The 18,085-nt window shown below is 42.7% G+C and overlaps 1 protein-coding gene across 14 annotated transcripts in view; it reads left to right on the forward strand.

The window, feature by feature from the left end:
- UNC13B (unc-13 homolog B) overlaps positions 1 to 18,085 on the forward strand; it is a 228,072-nt gene that overhangs the window by 168,926 nt on the left and 41,061 nt on the right. For 7 of the 14 annotated variants that reach the window (XM_080371269.1, XM_080371259.1, XM_080371267.1 and 4 more), the window contains 7 exons: positions 1,117 to 1,158; positions 3,764 to 3,890; positions 9,351 to 9,447; positions 10,251 to 10,394; positions 10,535 to 10,612; positions 11,634 to 11,711; positions 12,305 to 12,340. In XM_080371269.1, coding sequence (XP_080227395.1) covers positions 1,117 to 1,158; positions 3,764 to 3,890; positions 9,351 to 9,447; positions 10,251 to 10,394; positions 10,535 to 10,612; positions 11,634 to 11,711; positions 12,305 to 12,340 — 602 coding nt within the window. The remainder of the gene's footprint in view (positions 1 to 1,116; positions 1,159 to 3,763; positions 3,891 to 9,350; positions 9,448 to 10,250; positions 10,395 to 10,534; positions 10,613 to 11,633; positions 11,712 to 12,304; positions 12,341 to 18,085) is intronic. The other 7 variants (XM_080371271.1, XM_080371272.1, XM_080371262.1 and 4 more) reach the window with 3 other exon arrangements.

An 18,085-nucleotide genomic window follows, 5' to 3' on the forward strand; every position in this document is an offset into this window, starting at 1 on the left:
CTCTCCAGTATGCAGTGTTGAAGACGGTTGGGAGGCTCAGGCTTCTCTGAGCTGGAGAGCAGTGCCTGGCTGTGTGAGTTGTTTTCCTTTTTCCCGGTGGGTAGAAGCTAGCCATGCCTCTCCCAGCTGGAGCTCACCCCCATGTGAACCATGCAGCCTGTGCAGGGCAATGTATAAATCCTAATTTACACCCGGAACACAGTGGTTAGGGGCTTCAGAACCAGCAGTCTTGCTAGCCTGCGGATGCTTCAGCGTGTGTCTTTTGGGCACTTTCTGAAGAGTTAGCTTGCTAAAGTGTAAAATGTTCAAGTCATAAAAGTGAAACACCTATTTTCTATTTAAAATGTGTTCAGCAACTGGTAGCAATAGCCACAGCAACAGTGTGTTCGACTGCTGGAAGGCAAGTGCACTGCAGACCTGTCTTATGCCTTTGTCTCCCCTAAGGAGACACAGCTGCCAGGACAGAAAATTCAGCATTATTTGCCAGAAATTAATCTATAGAAGGCAGGCTGATAATCAAGAGGAAAATCCACAGATTAAGGATGTGATGTAAGTCGTGGTCTCTGCCTGAAAAACAGAACTGGACATGGCACTAGAAAGTGTGCTGCTAGGAAGCAGTTCCCTATTAATGCCTTAATAATATTGCCTTGGTGACCCTAAAAGCTCTTCTCTGGAGGAGACTGCAGATGAAAACTGCTGAGGAAATGTGAGAGACCTACAGAAGTCTGTGGTCTTTTCAGGATAAAGCTCAGCAGTTGCTGCGAAATACCTGTGCACTCTTCCACTCTTGTTGCTGCTAAGCTCTTAAAAGCCAGCAAGTTATAAAGCAGAACAAAAACATGATATGACTGATGGCTCCTGTTCACTTTTTCTAAAATGGGTTTTCAAAGTATACCTCTGGCTGATGTGTTTCCATGCCACCTTAAAGTGCTCTTAAACATTTCCATTTAGAAAGAAAGCAGCTGATCCAAACTGTGCGGGGTCCATTGAAGGTGGGGAAGGCAGGTGGGCTGCTGGAGATGAGGGGTTTTTGGGGCTTTGTTGGCTTTTTTTTTTATCCTCCAGCATGTTTGAGCTGTTATAGTTCATTTTTCTCTGTCTTTTCTCTGTCACAAGCCCCACCTTTCTTTCGCATACGTAAAGTTCTCTTTTATGGTGGTAAGACCTCTCTTCCTCTTTTTTACCTTCCTGTAGTTTTATCCCCTTGGTGTCCAGCTTCTTTACTGCTTAGATGGCTAGGTAGTCCTAGTAGCAGTCCCTGGGCTTATGCTTCTGTGGCTGCTGTGCATCTTCCTCTTCTGCAACTTAGTAGTGTTTCAAATGTCCTAAAAAACAGGAAAAGGCTTGAATTACTTGCTTTTAGTGCACTACTTAATTTTGAGGATATAAATCTGATTTGAGTCCTTTCTACCTCCGAGTCAAACCTTCCCTCTGCAGGAACAGCGCTTTCCCCATGCAGGAGCAGCACCTGGGTGACAGTGCGTGTCAGAGTTAATGAAGTTATAATTGTCCATTGATTTCCTCACTCTCACAGGGAGCTAAGCAGGCGCCACTATTACTGTGTTTGTTTCCCATTTTAGATCTGCAGAGAGAGCTTTGCACTTTCTTCTGCAGTTGTTCTCAAGGGAGGTCAGCAGTTCAGACACTGACTATACTTGTACTTCCTTAGTGCTCAAGAAAGGTACTAGATTTATTGGTGTGCAAACAGGAATGAACTTTGCTTGGCTTCGGTACAAGCAAATTCAGTGTGGAGAGTAATGGATCATAGTACATGTGAGGTAGCGTATGTAGAGTAATTTGTCCATTGAACCATCTCTATGTCTCTCAGATACTGGGCATTCTAATTTCTTTGAAACAAAGGTTGGGTTTCTTTAATGTTTTTTCTTTAAAGATTGTACCTCTGTTGACCTGCTACACGTGAATTAGAAGGAAATCTGTATTACATCCTTACAGAGGTTTGCAAATAAGTCACTGTTCCACTGCTTGGGAGTTGACAAGGCTTATGGAATAATTATGCACAAAAAGTTCCTTGGGTTTTGTGTTTTCAGTGGGATAATTCATAACTTACCTGGCCTTTCTTCTTTTGCATCAAGCTTCAAGAGAGATGTGGAAATATCTTAATGTTTTGGAATAGTTGCAAGAATTCACATTTACATGAAAATAGATTGTGATATTGTAAGATAAGCTTGTCTATCAGGTAACTGATTAGAAAGCTGGGGCCTTTTTACATCATTAACACCTATCTTCTGATGATTAATACCTGTAGCAGTTATTGCTTGTGTACGCATATTTCTACCCAGCTACTTGATACCTGCACTGAAGTCCTAGACTAAAACCATTCAGAGTTAAGAGAAATACTTCCATTTTCCAACATAGTTGGATCCTGTCTACATGTTAGCAGTGATGCCTTTGGAAAGTTACATCAGTAATGAGATAACCACACAAAAGGTAGGAAGGCGAGTCTGAAGTCACATTTTGGGGAAAAAAAAAGCCCTGAGTCTTAAGTTAAAATAATGTATGTTTTAGACATTGTAGTCATGGACTAGCAGCTTGCTATGGTGCTTGAATGGACAAGGAAGCCTGGCACAAAGGGTATTCATGCTGTTGAGGCTTGGCAGAAGAAAGAGATGAGTGTGTACGGGCAACACTAGGGAGCAGTGGTGCAGAATTAGTCACCTGATAATTCAGGATCGCAGTGGAAGCAAAAGCCAGCTGCTTAGTCAGCATCATGAAAAAGGAATTTTATTCTTTTCAAGGAGGATTTTGAAGAAAAGCAGTGCAGCAGAAAGAGCTGCCTGTGTACGCACAAGGTGTGGCTTGGAAGAAAGTGTTGAGATGGTTTTGGGAGAACTTAAGTAGGTTAAAAGCAGGAGTTGTGGGCAACCCAGAGGTGGGAGTCAACTGATGAAAGACAGTAGTGTGGACTTAGGCTGTGAAGGGCCTTGAAAGCAAAGACATGGAGCATACGTTTCTTGTGCGAGAGAAAGGGGAGCAGTGGTGTAGGGAGATGATCTTTGCAGGAACGTAGGTATGAGTATGCATAACTTTAGCAGCATAGGTGTGTGGGAAGGGTTGTGTTGTGGGGGTATGTGTGTTATACAGGAGTAACTGGATTGTCCTGACATAGCCTGGGAACAAAAACATAACAAAACCTGGCAGGAGTAAGAGGCTCAGCAGCAGGTAGAGATATCCATGGGTTGCTTCAGTGAACTGTGCTCAGGAAGGCAATACAAATAAGAACACAGTTCTGGAAGAGAAGTGTAATAAATTGCTTCTGTATAGCTCATTTGAACTTGCCTGTGACTCACACTGTCAAACTCTAAAGAACTTGATGCTTTCTACTCTTGTCTCTTAGGGGATGTAGCCTAACATGTTGGTATTGCCTTTGTTTACACCAGAGAATGAACAGATTCACTCTCCTTGATATTTTTTTCCCCCTGCAAAGATCAGATCTGGACTGTCATGTATTAAATGGAAAGGCCATAAGATATTGCTCTATTTTTAGTGCTTTGACAACAGAAAGTCTTTAACAAATGGAAGTATTAATTGAAGCTACAGAAATAAATTCCATAGCTCCAATAATAACCACCAAGAACCCTTGCCTGCTGCCAAAATCCTGTGTTGTGAAGATTTTGTGGCTTTATAGGTGCTTCATCCTCAAAACCATTACATACTATGGACATGCTTTGTAAGACTCACCTGTTCCTGATGTAGTGATAGTGGTAAATTCAGACCTAACTGCTTTTTTTTTCCTTCTTTACAGAGCATGAGAAACACAGACTGTGTAAAAGTGCAGACTATATGAATTTACACTTCAAAGTGAAGTGGCTGTACAATGAATATGTTCATGATCTGCCTGCCTTCAAGGGAAAAGTGCCTGAATATCCAGCGTGAGTCTGCTGCGTCTCCTGCAGTAAATCCCCACTATCTGTCTCCTTGTGTTACCTTGAGAGTAGTCATTTGGTTCTCCTGTGACTGCCTTCATGATACACCACTTCTTCACCCCTGATTTTCTGTGTTTACATGCATGTTTGACCCCTCTGGTCTTCTGTGCCACTGTCCCTGACACAATTCAATCCCTTATTGTACAGTATCTCCTAGGATCTCAAAACCCTTTAGCAATGGCATGGACAGTTTTTAAGCCACTTTGTGCCTGCAGTGGGGGCTTTGGTCGGTTCTTGAACAACAGACTTCTGGATGTATGTTTACATTCTTTTGTTAACAGATACAGCTTTATCTGTATATACTGTATGTATGTCTATATGTGTGTGTATGAATGTCATATGTATACACACAATAGGATTTTTAAGTAAAGATAATGTTTTTTAGTAAGACTAGGTGGTTTAATTGAAAACATTAGATAAGCTGTCGCTCCTAAAAGCTAAGCAATTGTTCACAACTCCTGTTCAACTTTTTTAAAAGAGTAGCAGTAGATTTCAGACCTGAAGAAGGTTTGTGAGCCCAAAAAGTTGTCTGAGCAACCTGGAGAGAACAGTTAACTGGAGTCCCATGCCTGGCCTAAGGCAAAAGTACGCGTGTTATTTCTGAGCAGTGTATAACTGGTTTTCAGAGCTTTCAGTGAAGATTGCTCCACATCTCCTCCAAGCAGCTTTTTTACCTGTGCTTCACTGCTACCTCTCCATTCAGTTTTGGGGGTTTAACACACTCCCCTTTTTCCCCCTCCATATCTTTCTAACTTTGGTTTGGCCTTGTTATATCCTGTCCTAGCAGCCTGAGCATGGAGAACAAATAGTTCCTATTTTACAGGAGTAAAATGCTTTTCTCATGTCACTTCCCAGCCTTGTGCTGGCTCCTGTTTGTTCCCAGCTTTCCCTGTAAGTGAAGTTTACTCACCTCGCCCCAGCTGGACTATGTTTGTACATGCAACGCCCAGACTTAAATAGTTATGTTTCATATAGACCTTGTGTTGCATTGCCTTGCAGGCAGTGCTGCTGCTTTCACATGCTGGGCTGATAGCAGCTTTTGTGTTTTGGTGGGGTTTTTTGGTTGGTCTTTTTTTTGTTTGTTTGTTTGTTTGGTTGGTTGGTTTTTTTGCTCTTCTTCAGTGGTGTTGTTGACTAGTGATGCTTCCAGTGGCCCCAGGCCAGCCCCCAGGCATCCTCAACAGAGTGTCTTAAGCGCCTTACCTAGCTGTTCATGTATATACTGTTCACTGCTGTCCAAATGCAGCAGTGTGCATAGCCCCTCTTGAAAATAACATCTTGCTTGGACTGTTTCCAGTTCGGCATTCCGAATTCTTTTCCCATCCTGTGGTGCACACAGTCCCTCAGGCCTGGTGCTAGCTGCACGTTAATAAGACTTGAGGCAGCTGATGCAATTGTTCCGCTTGGGCTATGGGCCTTGCTTAACAAGTCAGGTCAGTGAGAGGCATTAACTCAGTGGACAGGGTGCTGGAGTGACAGTCTCAGAAGCCCCGTTCTCTTTGCTGTGCCTCTGAGTCAGTGCAGTCTCAGGCAAGCCATCAGATACTCTTAATCTCTCTTTTTCTCCCGTGTAATCAGGATAATGATGCACAGTTTAATTCTGCTGTCCTTTGCAGACTGTTCTGCTCTGCTGGCCTTTGCGGTAGAGCTTCAGTGTTCCTGTACATTTGCAGCCACTGGCTTTGTTACTTCACTCTTGTACTTTAATACAATAACCACACTGTCAGACACAGGTGATGTTTATTTCAACCACAACCTTCACCTGTCACAAAATATCCCCTTGTTATCAATTAGAGCAATGTGCTCTTGTCCTTTGATTTGCTTCACCACAAGTATTTTTAGTCTTGAAGCTTTGAGTCCATGTGTCAGGTTTGCGTATCAGTAAATCAGATGTAATGAAATTGCTGCTGTCCAGAGAACAGCTGAGTTGTCCGTATACCCAACAGACAAGGCTATCCATAAACTCACTTTTCATGTTGAAACTGTAAGAAACCATGTTTCTGATAGCCTTGGGATATGATTGGATAAAGTGAAGGCTCCAAAGTATTGAAGCTGAAGTTTTTATACTCCCCTTGTTTTCTGAAAGTCGGCAGCAGTTCTGAAGCTGAAGTAGCAGTCTAGCTGGGAGTGGATCTTCAAACCTTCCTCTCTTCACTTCTAGCTGCCAGCTAAAAGCTGCAAAGTGTCAGTTTCCACAGAACGGTAGCTTTTAAGATGTGTAAATAAGTGTTCTGTGTTTTATTTTAATATTGACATTAGCATGCAGCTAGTATTGTAACTGTACTAGAGACTACCTCCTCTCTGGTGGGGGAAGGCATTTCTGCCTTTGAAATCCTGTCTTATTCTTCTCGCTCACTTCATCGAACACAGTACTTGCTCTTTTGCTCTTTGAAACCCTGCCTGTCTTAATGCCTCTGTGCTTGCCAAGGCCCACAGGATGGTCACTGGGTATCCACATGCATCAACACAGCAAATGAACAAGGTTAATTCACCTGTAAAGTTGTGAGACCGCAGGAGCCAGGATCATGGCCAAGCTGAAATTGCAGCCTTTTGCATTACATTACCGTTGTGCAACCAACAGAGGTAAACCTCCATTTAGGCACAAAGCACAGCGGTTTCCCAGCAGGCAGGACTGAGGCGTATTCTGTGCAAACCTTGTTTGGAGAGGTTGGCTGTGCCATCTCGAGTCAGGCTGTGCTGACCCCTGCAAGCACAGAGTATCTGTGAAGCAGAGATACTGATCACAGAGATCACTGTAAGCTTCTGCCTTGTGTGCTGGTGCATGAGTCATCGTGATGTTTCCTTCTAGATCAATAACTGAAGCAGGCAAGGAAGAAGGTATTTGCCATATATTAACATTTTGAAGCTATTTCTGCATGAAATCAGATTATTTTTATTAGCTTCTGTGCTAAATAGTTTTGAATATTGTTTTAGATATATTGCCTTTGTAGTCCTCAGAGTCCCCCCTCACTTGCTCAGCAGTGCAAGACCTGATAGTCAAAGGGGTATTTGGCCTAAGATAACTGCAGGTTTGTGTTACAGCTAAAAGCGCATTTTGGTCCTGAATGTGCCTAGGGACTGGCAGTGTTTTATAGATGATTTATGTCTGTTGTGTTTTCCTGGCAGCCAATAAAAGACAGCGTTGAGGCTGTCTTTGCAAATGTAGTCACAGAATTTCCTGACCTGACCTAAGTGATTAACTCTGCATGTAAACAGTCATATTAAACCTCTTTCTGGAGATAATGCTTTGTTTAATAGGAGTGGGAGCAAACACACCACCAGCAGCCATACAGCAGTACCTTTTTCCTTACCACCTTTGATTAGACAATTTGGTAAGACTGTAAAAAATACCTATACGCTTCATTTTGTATGTCAACATATGGTAGCTATAAAAATGGGCAATGACTGTTCTCAACAGTTAATGGCCTTTACTTATCTGTGTGATGCAGTAAGTAAGGATGAGTGATAATCAAGAAGTTGCTCTACTTCTCCTAGTGAAAATTATGGCTTCTGGCACAAACAAGTAATCCTCCCTGTACACGGACGTATGACATGTGAAGCAGTCAGCACCTTGCAGCCTAGGAACTGTGAAACAGGTGGAAGATGTGTAGTTGCTTCCTTGTAAACTGCCTGAGTTCTGTTCTAAGGATTGAGGTCTTGTGTTAAAATATGCTGTTGTAGTTTAAAACAAAATGAAACTTGCAGCAGACCCCAAAATATGCTGGCTTTTAGGAGCCTAAAGTGCCATTCAGAAGGATTTTTTCCAGAATACAGGAAGTCCATATGCCTGTGACAATGTTCCGCTGTTACTGTCTATATTAAATAGGGCTGCACAGACAGGTTTCTGTTGGCATTTAACACTGTGTCAGTTACAATTTCCAATATTAGCATTGATGCACTTTATATTTCAAACTGTAGAGAGTATTTAAGGCTATCTAGTATGCTGTCTGTGAATTTGCTCTTGATCTCCCTCTCTTGTCTGGCACATGCTTTCATGTTCTTTGCAAACTCAGCCCATAATTAGCACAATCTCTATGAACACAGCTGCCTGTTCAGAGGAGGCTGTACTCTGTGAAGCTCATACAATAATCTTTTGTATGGACTGAAATCACACATGGGCACTTCTTTCCCCTAATTTTTGAATACTGTTCAGTAATATTTGAAATTAAGATTTGCTTCAGCTGCTGTATGTTGGCACTTCCACAAATTCTAGACAGACATTTAAAATAAAACTGTAACCACTATGCTGTTGCTTAAACACAGACATAGCCCCCCCTCCTCTTTTGTACTGTGTTATTGTGTCCCACAGAGCAGCAAACAGAGGGATGACCAGCTGTGAGATCCCATCACTGAAATTGCTTCTTACCTTGCCTGTTTGGCCAAGGTGGGGTTGTGTAGAAGCCTTTTGTTCAGTGCAGGAGGGAGCTCCAGACACCATCTCATATAAGACCGTGCCAAGTACAGCAGTGGCTCTTCCAGCATCTTCTTGGATTCTTCTCTACTATTTAGCTTATCCTTCTAAGTGAGGAGAAGGAACAGAGACAAACTTTGCTATCCTGCTTCTAAGACCTGCCTGTTTTGGGGACTTGACTATGCTCCAAGGCTGTTGGTCCACCACTTAACATGAACTAAGTTTGTCCTTCTTTAAAAGAAAACAATGAGGAGCTGCTTACGGGGCTGGCCAGCTTCCTGCAAGCCCAAGCAGATATGCTGTGCTATCACCAGAAGTTAATCTTACTCAGTCATCTTCACAGTGAAAGCAGCCCTTAGAAACAGGAGGTTTTCTAGAGAAGGCTTGGGGAAAGGGAGAGTAGGACTGAAGTGGAGAAAACTTGTAGCCTTGATTCTCCCTCCTGGCCCTCCAGAAGTATGTCTGTATCTGCAGATAAAGTGGCTGAAGGGCCCTGGAGAACAGGTGTTTCTTTTCCTCCCTTCATACTCATTTGCACCTCTGACGTGAAAGATGGTGCACCCAAATGGGCAGCAGGATAGTGTGCTGTCTCTCTGGATGTGCAGAGATTGTGGGTTTGGTGGTCTCCCTTGTCCTATCTGACACATGGGCGAATGGGGAAGGTGGTACTTAAAGGGGGGAAAAGGGGAAAGCGCCAGGGAAGAGGAAAGGCAGGGGAGAAGGACAAAACCAGCTCAGGACAAATGGTCTGCAGAGGATGGGCTAGTCTGTGTTCTGCTGGTCCAGCCCAAGTAACGATACAGACCCTGCTCACTGGTAGCTTGTGTACAGGTAGGAGTATTTTGGGGAAGTTTAGCTGCACACACAGGTAACAATTCAGACATCTAACGGTGGCAAGCCTTCACAAGGCCTGCCGAAACAGCAGCACTATCTGAGTCTGGTTGGGGTGCCCTGTTTCTTGCTGTAACTTGCTGTCTTTCCTGCCCCTCCCGCAGGTGGTTTGAGCAGTTTGTGATGCAGTGGCTGGATGAAAATGAAGATGTTTCCTTAGAATTCCTGCACGGTGCTCTGGAGAGAGATAAGAAAGATGGGGTATGTAGGTCACTCTGAGTGGAAGATGTGGTGCCACATCCTTCACTGCCCAGAACCAAACAACACTGTAAATTCTGCTGCTATATAAATGAAGGATGAAGCCCATTTTGCTTGAAAAACTACTGGGAAACTCATTTATTTTAGGACTTTTCTCTACAGGTCACAGAGAGCTGTTTAATAGCAAGGTGCATATCATTCATTTATGTCTGTCCTGTTCTGCTGCTGTTAATCTGTCAGCCAGTGGCTTGGTGCTGTCTCATCTCTCTCTGGGAGGGGTAATTGAAATATAAGGCACTTTGCATGTACTTATCGTGCAGTGAGAATGTGACCTTAATCCACTGACAGAGTCATCTTACTCTTAATTTGCTGGGTATTCCCGATGGAGAGCAAGAGCCTTCTCATTTGCTTAGTAACTGTTGACGCTGTAGTCTGTAATGCTAATGTAAGTGTTCTCTTTACTATCTGAATTTTAAGAAAATCTAAAAAAAGCTTTTCATTCTCTCCTTCTTTCCGCAATAACTGTCAGGCAAGCTGTGTATTCCATTAAGGGTCTCAGCATTATGCTACATTTTCTTGATACTTGTCATGTCATATTTGGTGAAAGACAGTAAATTTATAACCCAAAAGAATTGGCTGTTTAGCTCTTCTGGGCCTTTTGGAGAGTTTTTGGCTAATTCTAAGGAAAGTGCAGGTTTTGGTGAAGTTATCCTGTCCTCAGTACAGCAGATGATGGAGACAGTCCATCAGATGGTTGTGTTTCAGATCTTTCCATTTGACAATGACTTTTTGTACTTCTGTTTTAGTTCCAGCAAACATCCGAGCATGCCCTGTTCTCTTGCTCAGTGGTGGATGTCTTCACCCAGCTCAATCAGAGCTTTGAGATCATTAAGAAGCTGGAGTGCCCAGACCCTGTTATTGTTGCTCATTATAACAGGAGGTTTGCTAAGGTAATACTCTCCCTCAACATCAAGTTGTTTATCTTCCCTTAGTGGGACACAAAATATTATCATATTTTTTCGTTTTATTTCCTGGACTTTTTCTGCAGTGATAGAGGGCAAGTAACAGTGCTCACAACTTGTCTTTGCAGACTATTGGGAAAGTTCTGATGCAGTATGCTGACATCCTTTCCAACAGTTTCCAGTCCTACTGTTCCAAGGAGAAATTGGTGAGTTGTGCTGAACTTCTCCACTGCCCTGAGGAATAGCATAATTGTCCTGATGAAACCAGCTTTCTCGCATTGCACCTGACTGTGTTGATGACGTAAATGTTTTCAGTGTTTTCACATCACCATTCATATGCCTTTGCAGGTTGAATTGTGGCTTGGACATGAAATAAAACTAAGTTCTGGAGATGATCTGCAGGGCTTGGAGGCTGTCAGGTCCCCTGGAAGTTAACTTCCACTCTGCCTCTCTGGCTGGTGGTTTAGAGCTGCTTAGAGAAAAAAAAAAAAAACCACAAAAAAACAAACCAAAAAATGGGCACAGATTGCTCTGTAGTTCTGGTACTTCACAACACTCTCGGTTTACTGTTGTCTCCATCTGATTATTTTGCTGTTTAATCCTAAATTCAGTAAAATTCTGTGTATTAAATAAAGCAAGGCCTTACATTTTTGAACCCTGGTTCTGTTCCATGCTGGTTTTGCTGTCTCCCACAGCAGTACTGGAGATATAACTGCAGAGGGAAGAATCTGTTGCTCAGGCTGCCCTTGACTGTTGCTCTCAGCCTTGGCCTGGCAGGACCCAGGTGCATCTCTGAATGCAGCTCTGGCTAGCAGTTCCCCTTCTGATCTGGGACATACACCATTCACGATAGTACATTACGGCAAGACTGAATGTGACACACCATGGATTCTTGCAGGACATGGCAGGAGCTGCAGAGAGTTGGACCTTGTCCTTACACCGATTCCTTTTCAGCTTGTTCTCTGTTTGTGATAAAACCAAGGAGGAACATATACAACAGCAGAGGTCTCCTGATATGGGCTTTCTGGAACTGGTCATCCCAGTTCATGCTGGAGAAAAAAAATTACTTTCTTACATTTGGGTACTGAAATGTATGCATGCCATACCTCCAACTTGACTTTTAGTTGTGTTGTTACTTGGGGAGGGGTATTGAGGCACAGATTGTACCACTGACGAAAATGTATTGGCATCCTGAGCGGTGACAGGCACCTGCTTTTGTCCCTTCAGCCCTGCATCCTGATGAACAACATCCAACAACTGAGAGTGCAGCTAGAGAAGATGTTTGAAGCCATGGGTGGTAAAGAGGTAAGAGCACTAAGAGACTGAGTTTATTACTCACTCCTACTGCACTGATACTAGGTTATTTGCATCATACTGATTCTGGAAGACTGCAGTCATAAGGAGAGCCCTGTGACACCTGGGACTATAATAACTGTGAAGGGATAGCCATGCCTGAAGACTTTTCAGCTAAATTTGTCATAAGATGCAGGAGTGAATGTTTTAAAGCACAGAACAGCATGGAGAAGGAAAGGAAAGGTTACATACTGTGCTCATGTGGGCTAGATGTGGGCATGGCTGGTGGTTTCACAAGTCTGAAGACAGACAGATAGTTCTGAGAACTGTTGACATCAAGTCATTTTACATGACATATAAATGTGAGACAGTACCTTTGGCACTAAATGTCCAATGTCTAATATATTGCAAACATGCAAATAAGAGTTCTGTGCTCATGCATTGTTGGATACTCAGAAGTGTCCATTTGTTCTGAGATGACCATTTTTATACAAATAAGGTTTTCCTCCCCCAGATTGCTGTTTTTGTTCTCATATAATCTGTATATCCTTTTTTTTTTTTTTTTTTCTCTCTCTCTGTCTCTTTTTTCCCCATTGCTTTTCAAGATTCAGGAAGATGAAGAAAAGGCTGCTGATGCTGATGTTAGGAAAAAAAAATATTTTCAAAACCTAAGTGCATTTTCTGTGGTTGTGTTGTGGTAGAGCCTGTGCTATGACCTGTACGCTAAGAGGAAAGTCAGCTTTGCTGATGGGCAGCTCAGTTCTTGCCTGCATTGCTGTTTCAGATATTTCTTGTGCTCAGTGGCAGAGTTCTATGAAGTGGCAAAAATCTCAACAAGCAGATTCACCCCATGAGGCAAGGAAAAATACTGCCATTCTTTTGCATGTGATCTCAACAATCCTAATTTCTGAGCCTTACATCAAGAACTAGCATTGTATGCCCTCAGCTGTAATAGCAGGGGTAGCTATATGCTCGTTATTCAAGAAGAAATAAACTTGCGATGAAATGTTTGTGAAGTGGTTTATAAGGTTTTAATCTATGTGTATTTCCCTTAAGGAATAAATTTGCTACTGTGTTATATAATGGTGGCCATTGATTAGAGTTTCCCTATATTTCAAATTGAAAATATCACCTGATAACGTGTTAAACAGTGGCAGAAATAATTTATTAAGACTGTTGGGTGCTTGTCCTAGTCTAGATCTTTTCTCTGCATTCTGCCCTTCAAAACCTTTCTCAGGAGGTTTAGGTAAGGTAGAACAGAAGTAGTGAATCCACTATTTCTCTTGTACTGTGGAATCAAAAGGAAAAATGGGTAGGAACCTAGACAGGAAGAAATGTGGCAAATGTGCTAGAAAGATGGGTTTTGGAACTGATTTTTTTTGTCTTTTGAATGTGCTTTGTCCACTTCATTAGGCTGCCACTGATCACCAGAAATAAATCATGTTGTGTTAGGTGCCTGCATTATTGCTACCCACAGGATTTCCCCCTGGGTGACTGTGTAGTACTTTGCTTCTTGACTTGAAACATGCTAGATCGTCTGTATTGCTAGAGTAAACGAGGGCTTGTCCTAGTTTGAGTAGTCCTTTTTGTGATGCAGACTGAACCTGACTAGTGACTAACAACTGGTGAGACAACAGCTTTAAATATAGAACATGTAGACAGACATGCTGCTGGAAATGCGTCTATGGGTTTTATCCTCTCCTTCAGGAAGGGCAGTTCTTACTTTCTGTGACAGATTTGATTTACATTCATCTATACATCACACAGTAGCTCACACAAAGCATTGTCCTGACTGCTCTACCCAAAAAGGAACTTCTTACTTCCTTGGGGGAGTGAGAAAGTAGCATAGTGGTATGTCTTGGTTGTCTTGAACTGTTCACCTTTTTTGTGTTCTCAGAGGTGCAGAGAACTAGGTACCAAATATTCCGTTGTTGCTGTGGCAGGTATATTAGGTGTACCACGTGTGAAGCCAGACCTTGGGGACTGGTTTAAGTTAACATGTGTTTGTGGCTTCAGCTGCTTCTCATTCGCAGAACCATCTCTACCTACAGCTGTAGCTGGGGCACTGCACAACTCTGAAAAGCTTTGAAATACTGCTGCTACTTAGTGCTCTATGTGAATGGGTCCAAAACACACTGCTACAGAAATCCGTATCACTTACTGCCTTTTGCAGCAAGGGAAATCAAGGGACAGGGCTTACCCATAGTCACCGTGAGGTTTAATGGCATAGCGTGGGACAGAAGTGCTTCCTCAGTACTATTTCTTGAGATTGGGCTCCTTGATAAAGTGCCTTCCTTTACTTTCCTCTCCCTGCCCCCCCAAATGAGGAATTGTACCTTTGCCCAAGTCCTCTTACTCTTTTTCCAACTGTAGTATTCAGAAGGTACAAAGCAGGTCAAAAATTGCCCAGCATCTCTGGGTTTAATGTGTTGGCATCATGTGGTCTGTGAACATTACTAGTCAGAAACAATGAGAGCAGCCGAGCTTTAGAGAGTTCTGTGTGGAGGGATTCTCTTGGGTCTGTGCTTGAGATCTCAAGGCCTATATATTTATACAGACACATACATAAATACGCACAGAAAGAAGTATCTTAAATGATTTTTAGGATTTATAATTAATACTTCTACTTCCCTTCTGAACTGTGTTGATCTCTTGGGATCAAAACAGCTTCACGGTGGCTCAGTAGCCATTCTCAGATGTTCCTGAAGCATGTTTTGGAAAGGCAGCATTTATGGAGTAGCAGGTAGCATTAAAAGCATAATGAACAGTGGAGTCAGGGGGTGAGTCCTGGACGGAAATTGAGTACACTAATACCTTTTGAAACCTTTGATTCCTCTGAATCATCTCCAATACACCCACAGAATGAAGATTGTAATTTAGCTCTCTGCTAAAGTGGGTTGTATAGAATCATTGCTAGTGTTTGGCTGAACTTGGCCCCATTTATTTAATTATTCATACATTATCTAATAAAGTCTAATGTGACCTGCAGTTTCTAACCCACTTCTGCCATTTTCCTGCGGACTTCAGCCTGCTCTGTGTGTTGTCCCTGACACCAGAATAAGCATTTCTCATTTCACTTGAGAGAGATCGCTTTCTGCAGTCTGTTATTTTGCTTTTCATTAGTTAGGAACTCATGGCACTGAAGTCAAAAGGTCCTGTACTGCATTGCCCACTGCTGGAGCCTGGATTTGCTGCAGAAGACTAGTTTAAAACATTTCTGCACCTTCTTTTTTCCCCAAAGTCAAGCATGTGAGGTATCAGAGACAAGCACTGCCTAGAGAACCCAAAAAATTAGCTGCTGAGTAGCAGCAGATTGTCATCATACAATTTTCATGCCTTTGGTTTCAAGCTAATCCATACAACTAATGCTTCAGGAAACTCTCCTCTTAATGCTTAGCCAGTGTTAGCCCACATTTTAAATCCTAAGTTAGCCACCTGAATAATAAATTGCAGGACAGCTTAGAAACAGCAAGACTTGATAGGAATGTTCTCAAAGGATGTGTGGTATCTGCTGATTGTTCCTCTTTAGCATCCCGCATGGCCATAGTTAAGGCCACCCTGGTATTTGAGAAGCTGGCAGCTGTTGTTTGGATTCAGTGCTCCAGGTTCCTTCTCTTGAATCCTATAGCAAAGTGGGGAGATGCATGAAAATTCAGTGCAAGTGAGTCCCTAAAGGGAGGTTGGATCTGCTGAGCTCCCTGCCTCACAGTCACCTCTGCAGAAGGGAGCTGCCAGGGCTAGTGGAGGGAGGCAGAATAAAAACCAGCAGCTTCAAGCTAGAGCCAGATGAACTTTGTAACTTCCCTGAAGCTAAAATAGGATAGCAGAGCAAAATTTTCTAGCTTCTGCTATGTCAGATCAGACCTGATGATTTCACAGGTTCTCTGGCTTTAAGATGTGAGTTGTTTAACATTTTCAGCCTTCTAGAAGGCAAGAGCTGTGTTTCTTCAGCTGCAGAGGAGCCTTCCAATTCTGGTCACTTGTGCTTCACCAGTGTTTGTAGAAACCAAAGAAGAACTAATGACATCTCTTGGAAAATGTGGAAGCCTATCACAGTAAATTCTTAGACTCATATGGGTTCTGTTATCAACCTAAACTGAAGTTCATAGCACTGGGCTGTAAATGCTGCCATTCAGATTAGCAGAGAACTTGAGGTTCCAGCTCTGAATGTGCCTGGATGAGACTTCAAGTCCTGCATTCCCTGAAGTGCCAAGTCCCAAATCTTTGCAGGAAATTAACAGGTCCCTGCTTTGTTCCTTGAAATGTAAATATATAGGGTTCCCTCTTCCCTCTTTGCATGCACTTCAGTTTTCTGTACTGCATATTTAATCTCAACCACAGAGCTATGCCTGTGCCAGCCACTATTTCCACTGGAATCGGAGCACTTTCTCAAAGATCAGAAGCCACCTTGCTGTGGGTATGGGCCCATGTTTTGCACAGAGAACTTTTCATTAGCTTTCTTCCTCTGAATCATCTCCGATACACCCACAGAATGGAGATCATAAGCCTGCATATGGCAGTGACCCAACTGCCTGACACTGCTTTCTTCTTTACTCTAACAGCCAGATTTATCATGCAGTCCAAGCAGCATTTCCTGCTATTAACGGTAGCTGATACGCTTAGAATTCATTAGCTGAGCAGCAACGGCAAAATGTATGCTATTTCATTTGAGCACTGTTACCAGTATATGGGCAAAGAATAGTTTGCTGTTATACTACATGCTACAGGGACTCTGTAACTGACATGTAATTTAGATACGTAAACAGTGGTACACACCTACCAGCACCTTCCTAGTGGACTTAAATCACACTCAGCTTATTCCGCAAAATTTGCTTTCAAGCCAAAGCATGCCAATGCCTAAGCATTAATGGTCAGTAGTGGAATCCTTGTTCAATAGTAGCGGTTGCTCAGAAGACAACAGCCTTTCTAGGGTGATAGAGGTCTTGGTGGATGCTGAATCAGAATGCTTACCACCAGGGTTTGGCATTCTGAGGGTGAGGCTGGGCACCTCAAAGTTAACTCTGGGCAGTGGTCTTGCCAGTTGCACCCAGAGAGCTGTGAGTTGATGTTTTGGAGGAGAGAGAGTTCCTTGCCACAGATAATAGAGCTCATACCCCTGGCAAAGCATTGTTCTAGCTCTCTCTTCCTGCAGTACAGGGCTAGCAGTCAGCCTTTCCTCTGCTCCCACAAGATCAGTTTGCAGTCAACAAGTGTAATAGTGAGGAGAAGCTTAGAGGCACTTGGTGGGCTCTCCATCTCACCTCACAGTAAATCAAGTAATTCATTGCATGATTCATGAACCAGGGCAATAAGGTGTTGATACTGACCTCAAACATCCTCTAGACCATGCATCTGGTAGCTTATCAAGAAGTAAAATAAATAGTGAGGAATAGTGTCTTGTGCCAAGTCCCTCTCTGTTATTCCACTGGAAAAGCAGTTACTTGCAACGATTTGATGAATCATGAACTGGTCCTGCCTCAAACCTGCCAGAAATGGCCAAAATCAGAGGACAGTTCAGTGCCATTAATAGTAAATAGCAAACCAGGCAGCTTGTGACTTTTTGCTCCTTTACACAGTAGGAGAAGGGAAGAATTAATGCAGGGGCAAGACGAACCACTACCAACAGATGCTGTTTTGTGTTGTTGTGTGCAAGCTTAGCTAGTATGACTGCCGACTAGCCTGATGTTAGCTTCCTTCTGCCTTCATAGAGCAAGGGAATTATAAAGGTAATGGGAATACAGATTCCCTTTAATAAAGGAAAAATAGTCAGAGTTAGCAATGCCTGAAGTTATAAGGCTTAAGTAATCATCACTTGCTTGGTTTTTGTTGTTTTTTTTTTTTTTTTTAAATTATTTTGAAAACTCTGATCCAGGAGTCTCATTAGCACACATTCAGATGCCTAATAGAGTCAGTTTTCCATGCCAGCTTACGACAGGAAAATGAATGGATCAGATTCCAAATCCCCTAAGGCACATGGCTTTCTCTGACAGATGCTGAAGAATATGAGGAGGGCTTCATGTAAGTGGGAACTCCTGTCATGTTCAAATCCTGTATAGCTCCATGAGTGGGTATACCGTAAAATTCCGAACTGATTTTTAACCACTGTACTGGCATCTGGCTCATTACATTTGTAAATAGATGCTCTGCCTTAGAGGTAAGGGCTGAAGCACTGAATGCCAAATGCAGACATTTCTTGAAGGTTTTTGTTTTACAGGCAGCTTGCCTGCTTGCATACAAAGGCAAAATCTGATTTATAAATTACTTTTTCAGTAATTTCAAAGCATTCAACATGTGTTGTTATGTATACATACAGGTAGGTTTCTCGGAAGTGGCTCTTTTGAGGCTGGAGGGATGTCTACAGCTGAAATACAGGGCACTGCTGAATG

Source organism: Falco punctatus (genome assembly GCF_963210335.1).
Source record: "Falco punctatus genome assembly, chromosome: Z".
In the NCBI taxonomy this organism is placed as follows: domain Eukaryota; kingdom Metazoa; phylum Chordata; class Aves; order Falconiformes; family Falconidae; genus Falco; species Falco punctatus.